Here is a 13,600-nt window from a genome sequence, read left to right on the forward strand (position 1 = left end):
TCTCTTAGCATAGCTTGTTCTCTCCACAGAAGCAATGTTCTTCCTCCCATCAACACAAGAAAGCATTAAGAAGGTCCCAGGCCAAGGAGGAAATCAGATGACAGGCCCCTTTAAGAACCCTCATAGAGGCAGCCTGGGAGAGGGCTCAGGATGTAAAGTCCTGGCTGTGCAGGCATTAACACCTTGTAGACACAGTATCTGCATCCTGTGATGAGCTGGGGGTGGAGACAGGAGGATCCCCAGAAGCTCTGGCCTACACAGCAGTGAACAACGTGAGTGAGGTGGAAGCTGGGGTTGACATGGTCCCACCTGCACACACCCACACACATAAAGATTGTAAAATAAAACAGAATCAGGGCCAGTGAGATGGCTGAGGTTCCTGCCATTAGTCCTGAAGATCTTTTATCCTGGGAAGCCACACGGTGGAAGGGAACTGCATCCCATCCCACAAGTTGTCCTCTGCACACATGCACACTGTGTCACTGGAGTACACACACACACACACCAACTAAATAAACGTAATAAACCCCTCATTGAGGGCTAGGGACGTGGCAGGTTGTAGCATGCTTGCTTAATATGTACAAAACCCTGAGTTTGAGCCACGGCCCTGCATTAACTTGGCATGCTAGCATAAGCCATCCTCAGAGTTCCAGACAAGTGTAAAATGTCCGGGGCCCTATCAAAAAAAAAAAAAAAAAATCTGAGTTCCGAGTCTGTAGCCCATATATAGCACATTTCCATATTCAAGCATGCAGAGACAAACAAACAGATGTCCCTTTCCATCTGTGAACTGTCCTTTGGTGACATCAGCGAATGATCACACCAACACATTGCAATGATCACAAGGACTCATAGGACTCATAATACTCGTTTTGCAGGTGGGCAAGCTGAGGTTAGGAGTCTGGTTTTTATTTTTATTTAAGACAGGGGCTCACGTAGCTCAGGATGGCCGAAAACTTCAATATGTAGCTAAGGATGACCCACATTATTTTTTTTAAGATTTACTTTTACGTGTGTGTGTGCGCGCGCGTGCACGGCGGCGGCGCATGTATATATGCGGGCCTCGTGCCCGCGGAGGCCAGAAGAGGGCGTCGGATTCGCTGAGTCGGGAGTTAGGGACGGCTGTCAGTCACCTTGTGGGTGGTGGGAACTGAACCCGGGTCTTTCGGAATAACGGCTGAGCCACCCTCCCCAGCTCCGACCTGGAGGCCGGGCGGGCGCCTCTGGGGAGCGCGTTCGCGCCCGCGACCTTCCTTTGACTCTGACCACGCGGCTTCCGGCAGCAGATGCCACGTTCCGTGCGGTGGCCGAGGGCGAAGCTGTGAACTACAGCCAATGAGGCGCCGGCGGGGGCGGGCCCGGCGTGAGAACGCACCCCTGATTGGCCAGCGGGGCTCGGCAAATGGCGGAGGCGCTGAGGCGGGTGCTGAACGCAGGCCGCGCGGCCGGGCCCGGGGTGGATGGAGCGGCCGGGCCGCCTTTGCTGCTGCTAGGCGCTCCGCGCTCGGCGCAGACGTCGCTGCTGTTTGCGGCGGCCCTTGAGGCGGCGGGGGAAGGCCGCGGGCCTGTGCTCTTCCTGACGCGGAGGCCGCTTCAGAGCCTGCCGCTCAACACACCCGCGGCGCGGGACCACTGGCGGCTGCAGGTAAGCGGAGCGCTGGGTGTCGCCCAATGGCGGGATGGGTTGCGCATGAGTGACAGGTCGGCCGGCCAATGGCACATCACAGAGCCAATGTGGCCGCGGTGGATGGAGGAGGCGGAGTAGTTAGGTGGGGCGGGGCAGGGCGGGTCTAGTTAAGATTGAATGAAAGACCGTCCTGTGATCGGTCGGCGTGGGCGCCCAGGAGGCGGGGTCAGGGCAGAAACCCGGGTCTACAGTGCAGTTGGTTTCTTGTGGGAGCACGCATGCACGCACGCAGGCTCCCCCTTTTCCTCTCCCTCTCTCTCCCCCCCTCCCTTCCTCCCCCCTCCCCCTCCCCTCCCTCTCCCTCTCTCTCCCTCCCTCCCTCTCTCTAATGACTTTTCCTGGGTTACATGAGACCCTGTATCAAAGAAAAAAAAGAATCTTTCCTTAAATAGCCTTGGGCAGTGATACGTGCTGCAGGAGGGCAGGTGAGAAAGAAGGGCAGAGAACATGTGAGCCCGCGCTGCACCCTGGAACTTTGTGGGGCGTGAGAGCCTGGGCTGGGAAGGTGTGCTGGAGTCATGGCCCCCCTAGTAGGGAGCATTGGCCCCCTATATCAAATCTTGCCTTCTCCTGTCTTCTAGAAGATTCGATTCCAGTACCCATCCTCAGTTCCAGAGCTTCTCCAGCTGCTGGCCTCTGCCCACGAGGCCCCCGGGCCTGCGCCATCCCTTCTGCTGCTGGACGGCCTGGAAGAATACCTGGCAGAGGATTCGGGGGCCCAGGAGGCCGCCTACGTGGCTGCATTGCTTCTGGATACTGCTGCCTACTTTAGCGGCCGTCTGGGAGCCAGTGGCAGCTGTGGGCTTGTGGTGGCCCTTGAGACCCCAAAAGAAGGAGACGGTGATGCCCCCCATCTCACGTTGCTTCAGCGGTATTTTCCTGCACAGTGCTGGCTGCAGCCAGATGCCCTAGGCTTGGGACAGCAACACTGCCTTCGAGCCAGCCTGGAGTCGGGCCAGCTGAGCCCCAGGGTGGAGTGGTCAGTGACCTTCTTACCCAATGGAGAGATGGCAGTCACCCCCTGGCCTCCACAGGCGTCAAAGCCCAGCCCAGATAAAACAAGTCCAAGTGCTGGAAGCCAGTCATCAACTTTGGTGTGTGACAACCTCTCTGGTCCTCAGTTTCCCTTGGATAGCATACTTACTTCAGAGACAGGCGCAGATTCAAAGACCTGAAAAGTGTAGGTTTTTTTCTTTGTAAACTAGGTTGTTGGGGGCTGGCAAGGTGACTCGGTAGTTAAGGGGCCTTGCCAAGAAGCATGATGGCCTGGCTTTGATTCCCGGGACCCACATGGTAGAAATCTTGACCTGACTCCTGCAGGTTTGTCCTCTGACCTCCACATTTGGGTAGAGGCAAACACATGCCCTCCATGCTAATAATAATAAATAATAAAGGGCTGGAGAGATGGCTCAGAGGTTAAGAGCACTGACTACTCTTCCAGAGGCCCTGAGTTTAATTCCCAGCAACCACGTGGTGGCTCACAACCATCTGTAATGAGATCTGATGCCCTCTTCTGGCCTGCAGTCATACATGCTGTATACATAATAAATAAATAAATAAATCTTTAAAAAAAATAAATAACAAAACCTTTAAAATAAGTAAATATGGTTATCGGAGGCTTCCTTTGCCCACTGGCCATGAGATTCTGCCATGTTTCCTAGCTCATTTCTTTTTACCTGTTTCATTCTTTGCCCAGATAAGATCTCATGTAATTCAGGTTAGTCTCAGACTAAATACCTAGCTGAGGCTGTCCTTGAACTCCTAATATCTTTTTTTTAAGATTTATTTATTTATTTTATGTAGATGACTGCTCTGTCTGCATATACAACTTTATGCCGGAAGAGGGCATCAGATTCTACTAGAGATGGTTGTGAGCCACCATGTGGGTGCTGAAAATGGAACTCAGGACCTCTGGAAGAACAGCCAGTGCTCTTAACCGCTGAGCCATCTCTCCAGCCCGAACTCCTGATATCTTGAGGGCAGGGCCTGTGGAGTGTGCTCCCATACTTGGTTCCTCTTGTATATCCATGGGGGGCTGTATCCCAGTTACCTCAGCTTGTATACTGTTAGGGACCTAGTCCTACGCATGACCTTACACGTGTGTTTAGGGTGTACGATTGGGAGTGGAATCACTCTGTATAGAGTTTGCATGCATTTAGCTTTCTTTTCTTTGTTTTTTAATGTATTTATTATGTATACAGTGTTCTACTTGCATATATCCCTTCAGGCCAGAAGAGGGCACCAGATCTCATTACAGATGGCTGTGAGCCACGATGTGGTTGCTGGGAATTGAACTCAGGACCTCTGGAAGAACAACCAGTGCTCTTAACCTCTGAGCCATCTCTCCAGCCCCGCATTTAGCTTTCTTAAGACATACATTTTAAAGTCACTAAACTGAATTTGAGCATGGTGGTATGGTAAGGCCAGCTTTGGGGCGTAGAGGTAGGCGGTCACAGTGCAAGGTTGTCCTTGGCTACAGAAGGTGTTGGAAGCCACTCTGGCCTACACTAGACCCTGTCTCAAAAAACCAAAGTGGGTCAGGCCTTTAATCCTAGCCAGGAGCAGGCAGATCTGTCTGTATGTGTTTAAGAACAGCCTGGTCTCTATGGAATGTTCCAGGCCAACCATAGGGCTACATAGTGAGACTGTCTCAAAAGCAAACAAAAATATTAGGGAGCTGGAGAGAAGGCTCCATGATTAAGCATTCTCCCTCAGGACCAGGGCTCAGTTCGCAGCATCCATGTCAGACGCAACCATTTGCAACTACAGATCCAGGGGATCTGATGCCCTCCTTTCAGCCTCTTTGGGCACTAGACATGAAGTGAACATGTGTGAGCAGAACACTCTTACACGTGAAATAAAAGTCCATAATTTTTGTTTTTTTCAAGACAGGGTTTCTCTGTGTAGTTTTGGTGCCTGTCCTGGATCTCACTCTAGACCAGGCTGGCCTCAAACTCGCAGAGATCCGCCTGGGTCTGCCTCCCGAATGCTGGGATTAAAGGCGTGCGCCTCCACTGCCCAGCCTAGGTACATAAATCTTAAAAAAAAAAAAAAAAAAAAAAATCTTGGAGGTAAGCGCAAGCCCCAGGGTGTAGTAAATAATTCACTCTGCAATGGAAGCTCCTTAAGCTCAGAAGTCAACATCTCAGAGGCTTCAGGAAGTCCCTGAAACTCGCAGACAAGCTGAGCTGCTTGGAAAGGACGCTCTCCGTGTGCAGCTGCCTGCAGGCTGTGCAGTGTGCTCAGGTTCCCAGCTTTGTGAGATGTCGCCGTGCTGGTGATGCAGCTGAGTCATTTCCACTCCTGCAAGTAACCCCTCACCCATATTATAGCTCCAGTAAAACCCGTCGGTTCGCCAAACTGGACTTTGGCGGCGTGTGTACTTTGGTCTGTCATAGGTTTTCTATCTGGGGTGAGTAGACATTGATTCATGTCCCCAGGAGCAGCGTCACAGAAGTGGACGAGGCACTGAGTTTCAGGCGGCTCGCGCTGGCAGCTAGCAAAACGTACCCTGACTGTCGTGGTCCCTCTTCACGTCGCCAGATCCGAAATCTCAATCTTAGCTCAAAGACTTCAGCTGTTTTCCCATGGTCTAGATCCAGGAAAAGGTGGGATTTGAGGGTGTTTACAGAGGCCGTGGCAGAGGGCAGAGGGCCTGCCTACTGTGTATGAAGCTCAAGTTCAGTCCGCAGCACCACATTAACTCCACATGGTGGGACAAACCTTCAGTCCAAGCACTTGTGTGGTAGAGGCTGGAGCATCACGAGTTCCAGGTCACCTTCAGCTACCATGTCTCAAATGACTAAAATAAGGACTAGCCAGAGAACTCTGAGGGTAAAAGCACTTCCCATGCAAGCCTGGAACTCGTAAGAAACGAACAAAAAACCAGGTTGTGGTGTGAGGTCTGATCCAGCAATCCAGAGGCAAGATGGGGGCAGAGATCAGAGAAGCAACCAGAAGCATAGACAGCTAGCAGGAACAAGGCACCCCACCTCAAGGTGCAGGGCAGAGTCATGCACCCACACATACATACACACACAAGGCAAAGTCGTGGTAGAAAAAACGCTATGTATATATTTCTGTACACGGATAACTGTCCATCTTAACAGTGCAAGGCTGTCGCTTTGGGCTGGGCAGAGGGCCAAGGTCAGCTGTGACTTTAAGTATGTCCTCACCAACCTTGTTCAAGAAGTTGGGGGGTTGGGATCTTGTAGGCTGGTGTCCTAGGAGCAGGCCACGTAGCTGGGGTGCCGAGGCTCTGGGTCCGGGACAAGGCTATTCTCATAGGGGTGGGAGTAGGGGCCCTCAGATGAGTCTCCGTGAACTCCCTGGGAGCTCCCCGAACTGTAATCTGTTGAGATGCCCGAGTCGGACACCACAAGGTACAGGTACTTCAGGTGAGGTGGCGTGGGAGGCAGCTCGGGAGGCAGTGCCCTCGGGCACAGGCGCTGAGAGCTGGGGTCCAGGATGGTGTACTCAAAGCTGGAAGGTGAGGTGCCCTCTGGCCTGGGCTTTGAGGCCAAGTCAGAGGGGCAGGAAGATGCTTCTGAGCCTTCATCCATAGTCACCGGGTCCACACTGCCCCCAGGTCCCGAGAGGTCCTCGCTGCATGGGCTTCGGGGCAGCAACCATTCATCCAATACCAGGTAGGTGTCCTGGGCATGCTCGCTGCCCACTGGCTCCAGCAAGGGCCCCTTGTCATCTGCCCCTGGTTCCCCCGCCTGTGTCACCCCCCAGCAGCGCTCTGAGAGGACTTCCAGGTGGGCAGGCGGGTCCTCTGGGAAGGAGCTGCTTGGGTTCCACCACAGACAGCCATCATGCTGGAGCAGCCACAGCTGGGAAGAGAGCACCCTCCTGCTCAGAGACCTGGGCTTCAGCACGCAGGCAGCCCCAGAAGCAGCGTGGACAAACAGCTCACCTACCTGGAAGTTACCCTTGTGGGTGGTGAAGAGACCCTCGAACTCACTCTCTGGGCTTGGGATGCCAGGCCAGATCTTCTGCTTCAGAGTCCTGTTAACGTTGTTAGAAACAAGTCCACGGATGTGTGACCCTGGACACTCCCCCGTGCCCTCTCAGACCCCCACCACAGTGACGCCAGCGTTCCTGCGGGAGTGGGAAACAGCCTGTGGAAGAGGCATCAGTGAGGCCCTACAAAGGGCAGCTGGGGTAGTTCTGAAGGATGCATAGGAGTTCAGTTTATGCGGCATCCCACTCTTCACTCCTTTCCATGGGCTGGGGGTGGGATCCCCAGAACCACCAAAGTGTGTGTGTGTGTGTGTGTGTGTGTGTGTGTGTGTGTGTGTGTGTGTGTGTGTGTGTGTTTTCCAACGAAGTGAATAAACAGGGCCCCGAAAGGCAAACAGGATGTGTACTTTTGGAAAAGTGGGAAGAGCAAAGCTTTGAGCCCACTGGGAATTATATACACCTCAGCATGGCTGGTCAGATCATTAAAGCCACTGGGCTTAAATCCCGTCCACAACCTATCTGGTTGATTTGACAAAGTTGGCTACACTGGGAAATGGAGCCTGCAAAGGAATGCAGGAAGGAGCCTTTGCGAGGTCAAGGGTACGCCAGCAGGCACAAGGAATTCCAGAGTCTGGGCGTGGTCTGGCTCGCATTCCGTCACCGACAGTTGTTTGACTCCGGGCGAGCGCTCACCCCTCCGCCTTGCTTTCCCTAGAGGGAGATCTGAGGTCGAGCTTAGCTCGGGTTGGGGGCTCACCGGCGGTGGGAGAGCAGGACCAGCACTGCCAGCAGCAGCGAGATGAGAACGAGGATGAGAGACAGCGTCAGGATGAGAGGGTCCAGGTCTGGGGGACGGGAAGGAGGAGGTCAGGGAGGTGTGCCGAGTGTGGGACCCACCTCATCCCTCACTCCGAGGAGCTGGGGCTCACCGCTAGCGGTCAGCAGCGACGCAGGCTCAGACCAGGCGCTCCAGAAGCCGCTGAAGCTCGGCTCGGCCATGCGCGCTCGAACTGCGAAGGTGTAGCGCGTCCCGCCCCGCAGGTTGCTCAGGACGCACTCAGTGCGTCCTTCCAGGACCTCCACCTAGGGGCGAGTGGGGCCAGGAGAGATCTAACCCACTAGCACCCAACGAGAGGAGGATACGGCAGCTTGCACGGAGGCGTCTAGTCAGCACCCTAATAATGGGAAGGGTACTTGGGGGCGCTCAAGTAACGGTGTCAACTGGACAGGCGGGTTTTTGGCTCAAGGCCAATCAGAGCGAGGACTCCCCCACCCCCAAGTCAAGAGCTGGCTCTGTCTGGGCCATATAAAGGCAGAGCCAGACACCTCCCAGAGAGCGCTCCTTGAGAGCTGAGGTGATGAACCAAGTTGTGAGAGGGGGCTGAGGATCTGATGGGTTGCCAGAGAAGCCCGAGCCAAGCAGGGGTGGGGGAAAGTGGGCGTGAGCTAACGTGGGCGCCAATGGTAAGGTGCGGCGAGCCGGCTCAGTGGACCCAAGTGGTGGAAAGAGAAGGCTCACGAAAGTTGTTCTCTGACCTCTACAAGTGCACAGTGGCAAATACACAGATAAATAAACGTAACTTTTAAAATATCTAAATATCGGGAAAGAGAGCAATTAAAAAAAACAGCAATGGAGCCGGGCGGTGGTGACGCATGCCTGCAATCCCAGCACTCGGGAGGCAGAGGCAGATGGATCTCTGTGGGTTCGAGGCCAGCCTGGTCTACAGCGGTAGGCCAGGCCAGGCTCCAAAGCTACAGAAAAACCCTGTCTCGAACCCCCGCCCTCCCCCCCCCCAAAAAAAAACAGCAATGGGATGTTGGGCACTGGGGTTGGGGCCTGAAGGACTCGGGGAGGTTGGGTGGGGCTGTCCTCTGGGACTCTCACCCTTTGGGTCCCCCCTGCCCGGTTGCCTGCCGACACGTCCACCTCGTAGCGGATGTGAGTGGTCATAGGTGCCCCAGGAGGCGGCAGCCAGCGCAGCACCACGTGGCTGCCCTCCTCGGCCCGGCGCGCCAGCAGCCCCGCGGGGGCGTCCAGGAGCACTGCGGAAAGCGATGTGGATCGGGTCGGCGGGGACCCAGCCGGGTCTCCACCCCGACCGACGTCGCTCCCGTCCCCTCCCACCTACCAACTTCATTGATATGGATGACGCGGTGGTAGCGAGGAGATCCGGAGGCCGCCGTCACGCGCAGCTCGAGCGGCACGAAGCTCGACGTGTCCGCGGTCGGCAGTGAACACCAGAAACGCACCGAGCCGCGGACTGTGGGCGCCTGGTGCAGGCGACAGGACTTTCGTGACTCACCCCTGTGAGACCGGGGGAACCGAGAAGAAAAGGCTGAATAAGCAGGGAGGGTAGGAGGTGACTGGAGAGCTTCTGATCTCTTTGGCTCAGATGGTGGAGACCAGAGCATTTTGACCACCACCATCATGGAGGCCCCCAACTCCAACGTGACACCCGAGCCCACTGGTGGAGAATTACTCCAGCCCCACCACCAGGGGGCGACCCCCACCCATCCCCACCCCCCGAGCTTGCCACCCTTCACCATGACTCCAGACCCAGGGAGACATTCCAGGCTGTGACATCCAGGAAGCTCTGCTGCCCCCTCCCCCGCCTTAGGTCACCCAGTCCTGGGGGACTCACTCGAGCTGGTAAGAGAAGCTGTAGTTGAAGCCCATCCCGGAGCTCGCCGCTTCCTCCCAGAAACACACCAAGTCCTCCAACCGCTGGGTGAAGCACACAAGTTCTTCGGTGCCCCGGGATGCCAGCAGGGCCGCTAGGGAGGGGGTTGCCATGGAGCGGGGAGGTGGGTGGTGGTCAGAGAAGTCGAGGCCTGTCCTCCACGGTCCCCTTACCCCCCCTCCTGTGGCCTGTGCAGACCCGATAATTTTAGTGCCCCGCCCTCTTCTCTAGGAGGGCCTTGGAGGGGTCTTGCAGAAGTGGCACCTCTGGACCTCCCAGGAGTGGCGACCTCGCCTGCCTTGTCCCCCCCCCCCCCCATGCACACGCCCACTCACCCTGCAAGTTGAGCGGTGCTGGCCCCGCCCTGCCCTGGCGTTTGTGTGTGCAGAGGACTGGCCTCCTATCGGGCCTCGCAGGCACCCGGCTGCCCCCCGATAGCGCCAACCGTGTCCCCCGCCCCCTTCCTCCTCCTAGCAAGAGGTACAAGAGATCTAGCTAGCACCATCCGCCCGCCAAACCGTGTTTACAGTCGCCTGCAGATGGGTCCCGTTCTCCCACTGCCTGGCCCTCTTCACAGGACCACCGTGAGCTCGATCACCTCCCAAAAGGCGCTCGGACCTACCCTGCCCTTGCGATTTCTACCATGTTCCAGACGCCTTCAAAACACGAAACAGAGCCAAATGTGTTGTTGGCTAATACCTGTCACCCCAGCTATTGGGAGATGGAGGCAGGGGGATCAGGAGTTCAAGCCCACCTCAGTTACCTAGTGAGTTTGAGGGCAGCCTGAGCTACATGATACTGCCTCAAAACAAAACAAAACAAAACAAAACAAAACAAAACAAAACAAAACAAAACAAAACAAAACAAAACAAAACAAAACAGTTCAGGCATGGTGACACTTGCCTTTAATCCTAGCAGTTCAAGGCCAGCCTTGAACTACCTAGAGATCCTGTTTCAAACAAACATTCCTCAGCCCTCCTAAGACTTCTCCCAGTGGGCATAACTCCAGGGTCAGACACTGACATGCCTCATCAGGTTCAGACACCGCTTTGGCCCCTAGAACTCCCTCTGGAGGTTCAGAGAACGTTAGCCCCTGGGACCCCAGCTGGGAATTCAGGCCGCCGCATTGCCCCCTAGGACTTAGTTGAGGAGGTACCCATGTACAGCTCTTACCTTTGCTCTCAAACTTGGGGTCCGGGAGGCTAGGTGAGGGAGCCCAGGCTGCCCCAGCAAGAAGCAGACAGAGGGGGCCAACCCGAGGCCAGAGGGGCGCCCTGAGGTGGTCCATGATGCAGCCCCAGCTTCAGGAAGCCCAGGGCGCCAGCCCCTCCGTGTCCCCCCGCCTCCCCTCCCCTTTCCTCTTTCCCCCAGTCCACAGCTGGGTCAGCAGCAGCTGCCGGACACAGCTGACCAGGAGTTTCCAAGTGGCAGCTCCCTCCAGGGGGCGGGGCCAGCATGCAGTCGGGGACAGATAAGCCTCCGGAGGGAACAGAGGCCCTCTTGGGCACGGCCGCCGCCGCTGTAACCAGGGTAGGGGGTGGGGCAGGCAGCAGGGTTTTGTTGGCGGCGGGGGGCGGGGGCGGGGTTGCTAATGTGGTCATGGACAGGTGACTTACCTCCTTCCCGTCTAGTCAGGACGTCTGTAAATCTAGCCTGCTACGCTGCGCGCAGGACAGATGGAAGCTTTGCTACCGCTCCAGGTAGTATCTCTTCCTGAGCCCGGTTTGAAGTAAGAATCCTAAGGACCACTACCAACGGGGTGTGTGAGAAGGATCAGGCCGTGCGGTTTGACAAGCAACAGGCTATGGTGTTCTGTTTGTGGAGTACACAGATTTGGGGATACATCATTTATGATTTTAGGAATCGTAAACATTTGTTTATTGTGTGTGTGTGCGTGTGTGTGTGCATGTGTGTGTGTGCCCATATGCAGCAGGGCACAGGACAACCTTAGGAGTCAGCCCTCTCCTACCATGTGGTTCCTGGCATTGAGCTTAGGTCTGCAAGCTCAGCAGAAAGGACTTTTTACCTACTGAACATCTCACCGACCCTGGTTTCTCTTTTCTTTTTTTGAGACAGGGTCTCATTGTTTCCCAAGCTGACCTCAGATTCACCGTCTAGCCAAGGATGATCGTGACTTTCTGCCCTCCGGCCCCACTTCCCATGTGTTGGGACGGCAGGCATACACCACCATCTCCGGTCTATGTGGTGCTGGGAACGGGTCCCAGAGCCTCCAACATGCTGGGCGACTGAGCTACAGGCCCCGGGACTGTTTGTTTGACACAGGGTGTCACTAAATAGCCCAGACTGTCCTGGAATTGTGGCAATCCTCCTGTCTCAGGCTCCTGAACGCTGGGATCACAGACCTGTGCCGCCACCCCTAACTTCCTGTACTTTACAAATAAAAGTTGAATGGGGTGTAGCTCAGTGATTCGGCACTTGTCTAGCATGTGGAGAGCCTTGGGTTCATCCCCAGCACCACCAAGATGGACAGAGAGATAGGTGGATACATACACACGTACATGGATAGATACATGTGCGGACACATACATACATGGATACGTACATACATGGATACGCACATACGTGAATACAAACACATACACAAAGATACATGTATGGATGTGTATATACATATTTGGATAGATACATATACATGGATAGATAGGTAGACAGATAGATAAACACGTACAAACATACATGACATAATAATGACAGAAACAAACACAAAGCAAGACACCCAAGAAGGTCCTTTTGTTCTTTTGTTTTGCACTTAGAGACAGAGTCTCTCTGTGTAACAGCCCTGGCTGTTCTAGAACTCTCCCTGTAGATCAGGCTGGTCTCAAACTCAGAAATTCACCTCCTCTGCCTTAGTTCTGAGATTAAAGAATGTTCTTTTGGCTATTATGACAAAACTAAGGGATAGCAGGAAGAGATAGCAATTTATTTCTGACAGTACTCTCCAGGTGACAGCAATCTACGCAGCAGCATTCGGCTCAGGGGCCAGGTGACTTCCCACTTGTTGCTCAGTTATTCAGAGGATGTGACCACGGTCACCTCACGTCTTCATTCTAAGCAGCAGAAAGCAGGAAATGTGGGAAGGGAAAACTGGCCCCTCCCATTTGGGTGCCCTTGGAATTGGCCAGCTTCCCTTCACTGTATCCCTCATTGGCCAAGAATTAATCATGTGACATATTTGCTTCAGGGGAGTTAGGCCAAGCAGCTTTTTTCTTTTTGTTGTAGCTCAGTGGTAAAGCACTTGCCAACCATAGATAAGGCCCTGGGTTTGATCCCTAACCCAGGAAAAGTGCTCCTGTTTGGACACAGGCTCTTATGTAACTCGGGGTGGCCTTAAACCCATCTCCCTTCAGCTTTGGCTTTCTGAGTGACGAGTGCATTTGTGGCTTTTACTTGGAGTGGCTGAAGATCAGTGGCTCTGTCTCCATAGGAGGTGAGTAAATCTGTGGGAGAACAGACAATCTCATTCTCACCAGTCAAAAAGCAACACAATCCTGATGATGTCATTCGAGTCTCTGGAGCGGGCTGTACCTAAAGCCAGATTTACTGGACTTTCAGATGTGATCAGGCATATGGCTGTAGACTTTATTGGACTTTTCTCTTTTTTAAATAATTTTTTAAAGATTTGTTTTATTATTTTTTTTTTTTGTGTGTGTGTGTGTCTGTGTACCACATCTGTGCCCAATGCTGAGGAAGTGGTTAGCCTCCATATGGGTGCTGGGAATAGAACCCAGATCCTTTGCAAGAAGAACAAGTACTCTTAACCACTGAGCCAATCTCCGCCCCTTATTGGACTTTTCTTTCTCTTTTCTTCCTCTCTGTTGTTGTTTTTTCAAGACAGAGTTTCTCTGTGTATCCTGGCTGTCCTGGAATTCGCTCTGTAGACCAGGCTGACCTGGTCTCGAACTCAGAGATCCGCCTGCCTCTGCCACCCGTGTGCCGCCACTGCCCGGCCCTTATTGGACTTTTCAATACAGGAGATGTCAGTTGCTTCTTGGCAAGTGCCTATTTCCAGAGGGTTTGTGTGTGTTTATGTGCACATGTGTGCTCACTCTTGCACACTCACAGAGGCCAGAGGTTGACGTCAGGTATCTATCACTCTCCACCTTACTTTTAAAGGTATTTACTATTTTGTGTGTATATGAGATGTGTGTTGGGAGCACATGCCTTGGTGCACACATGTAGGTCGGAAGACACCTTTGTGGAGTCAGTTTTTGCCTTCTACCTTTATGGGTCCTGGGGTTGAACTCAG

The 13,600-nt window shown here is 54.1% G+C and overlaps 2 protein-coding genes across 2 annotated transcripts; one reads left to right on the top strand and one right to left on the bottom strand.

Moving 5' to 3' along the window:
- The first annotated feature begins 1,068 nt into the window (after positions 1 to 1,068).
- Positions 1,069 to 4,563, top strand: Swsap1 (SWIM-type zinc finger 7 associated protein 1). Its single transcript, XM_006982347.4, has 2 exons — positions 1,069 to 1,645; positions 2,269 to 4,563. Exons 1-2 carry the CDS (start codon positions 1,403 to 1,405, stop codon positions 2,860 to 2,862), a joined length of 837 nt encoding a protein of 278 aa, XP_006982409.1. The 5' UTR covers positions 1,069 to 1,402; the 3' UTR covers positions 2,863 to 4,563.
- A 1,175-nt stretch (positions 4,564 to 5,738) lies between these two features.
- Positions 5,739 to 10,830, bottom strand: Epor (erythropoietin receptor). The gene is made up of 8 exons (XM_006982348.4): positions 10,507 to 10,830; positions 9,295 to 9,427; positions 8,782 to 8,957; positions 8,538 to 8,695; positions 7,582 to 7,735; positions 7,410 to 7,497; positions 6,610 to 6,697; positions 5,739 to 6,522 (listed from the first exon to the last, which is right to left on the bottom strand). Exons 1-8 carry the CDS (start codon positions 10,619 to 10,621, stop codon positions 5,911 to 5,913), a joined length of 1,524 nt encoding a protein of 507 aa, XP_006982410.1. The 5' UTR covers positions 10,622 to 10,830; the 3' UTR covers positions 5,739 to 5,910.
- Positions 10,831 to 13,600: the final 2,770 nt, after the last annotated feature.

Source organism: Peromyscus maniculatus, chromosome 7, assembly GCF_049852395.1.
Source record: "Peromyscus maniculatus bairdii isolate BWxNUB_F1_BW_parent chromosome 7, HU_Pman_BW_mat_3.1, whole genome shotgun sequence".
Classification (NCBI taxonomy): Eukaryota; Metazoa; Chordata; class Mammalia; order Rodentia; family Cricetidae; genus Peromyscus; species Peromyscus maniculatus.

What these genes read in the sequence shown, in the direction of transcription:
- Swsap1 (XM_006982347.4), top strand. Translation starts at nt 1,403, where the DNA reads ATGGCGGAGGCGCTGAGGCGGGTGCTGAACGCAGGCCGCGCGGCCGGG. An exon ending in GGGACCACTGGCGGCTGCAG is followed by an intron (nt 1,646 to 2,268) that starts GTAAGCGGAGCG and finishes CCTGTCTTCTAG; the next exon opens with AAGATTCGATTCCAGTACCC.
- Epor (XM_006982348.4), bottom strand. Translation starts at nt 10,621, where the DNA reads ATGGACCACCTCAGGGCGCCCCTCTGGCCTCGGGTTGGCCCCCTCTGT. An exon ending in AGCTTCTCTTACCAGCTCGA is followed by an intron (nt 8,958 to 9,294) that starts GTGAGTCCCCCA and finishes CCGGTCTCACAG; the next exon opens with GGGTGAGTCACGAAAGTCCT. An exon ending in CATCCATATCAATGAAGTTG is followed by an intron (nt 8,696 to 8,781) that starts GTAGGTGGGAGG and finishes CGCTTTCCGCAG; the next exon opens with TGCTCCTGGACGCCCCCGCG.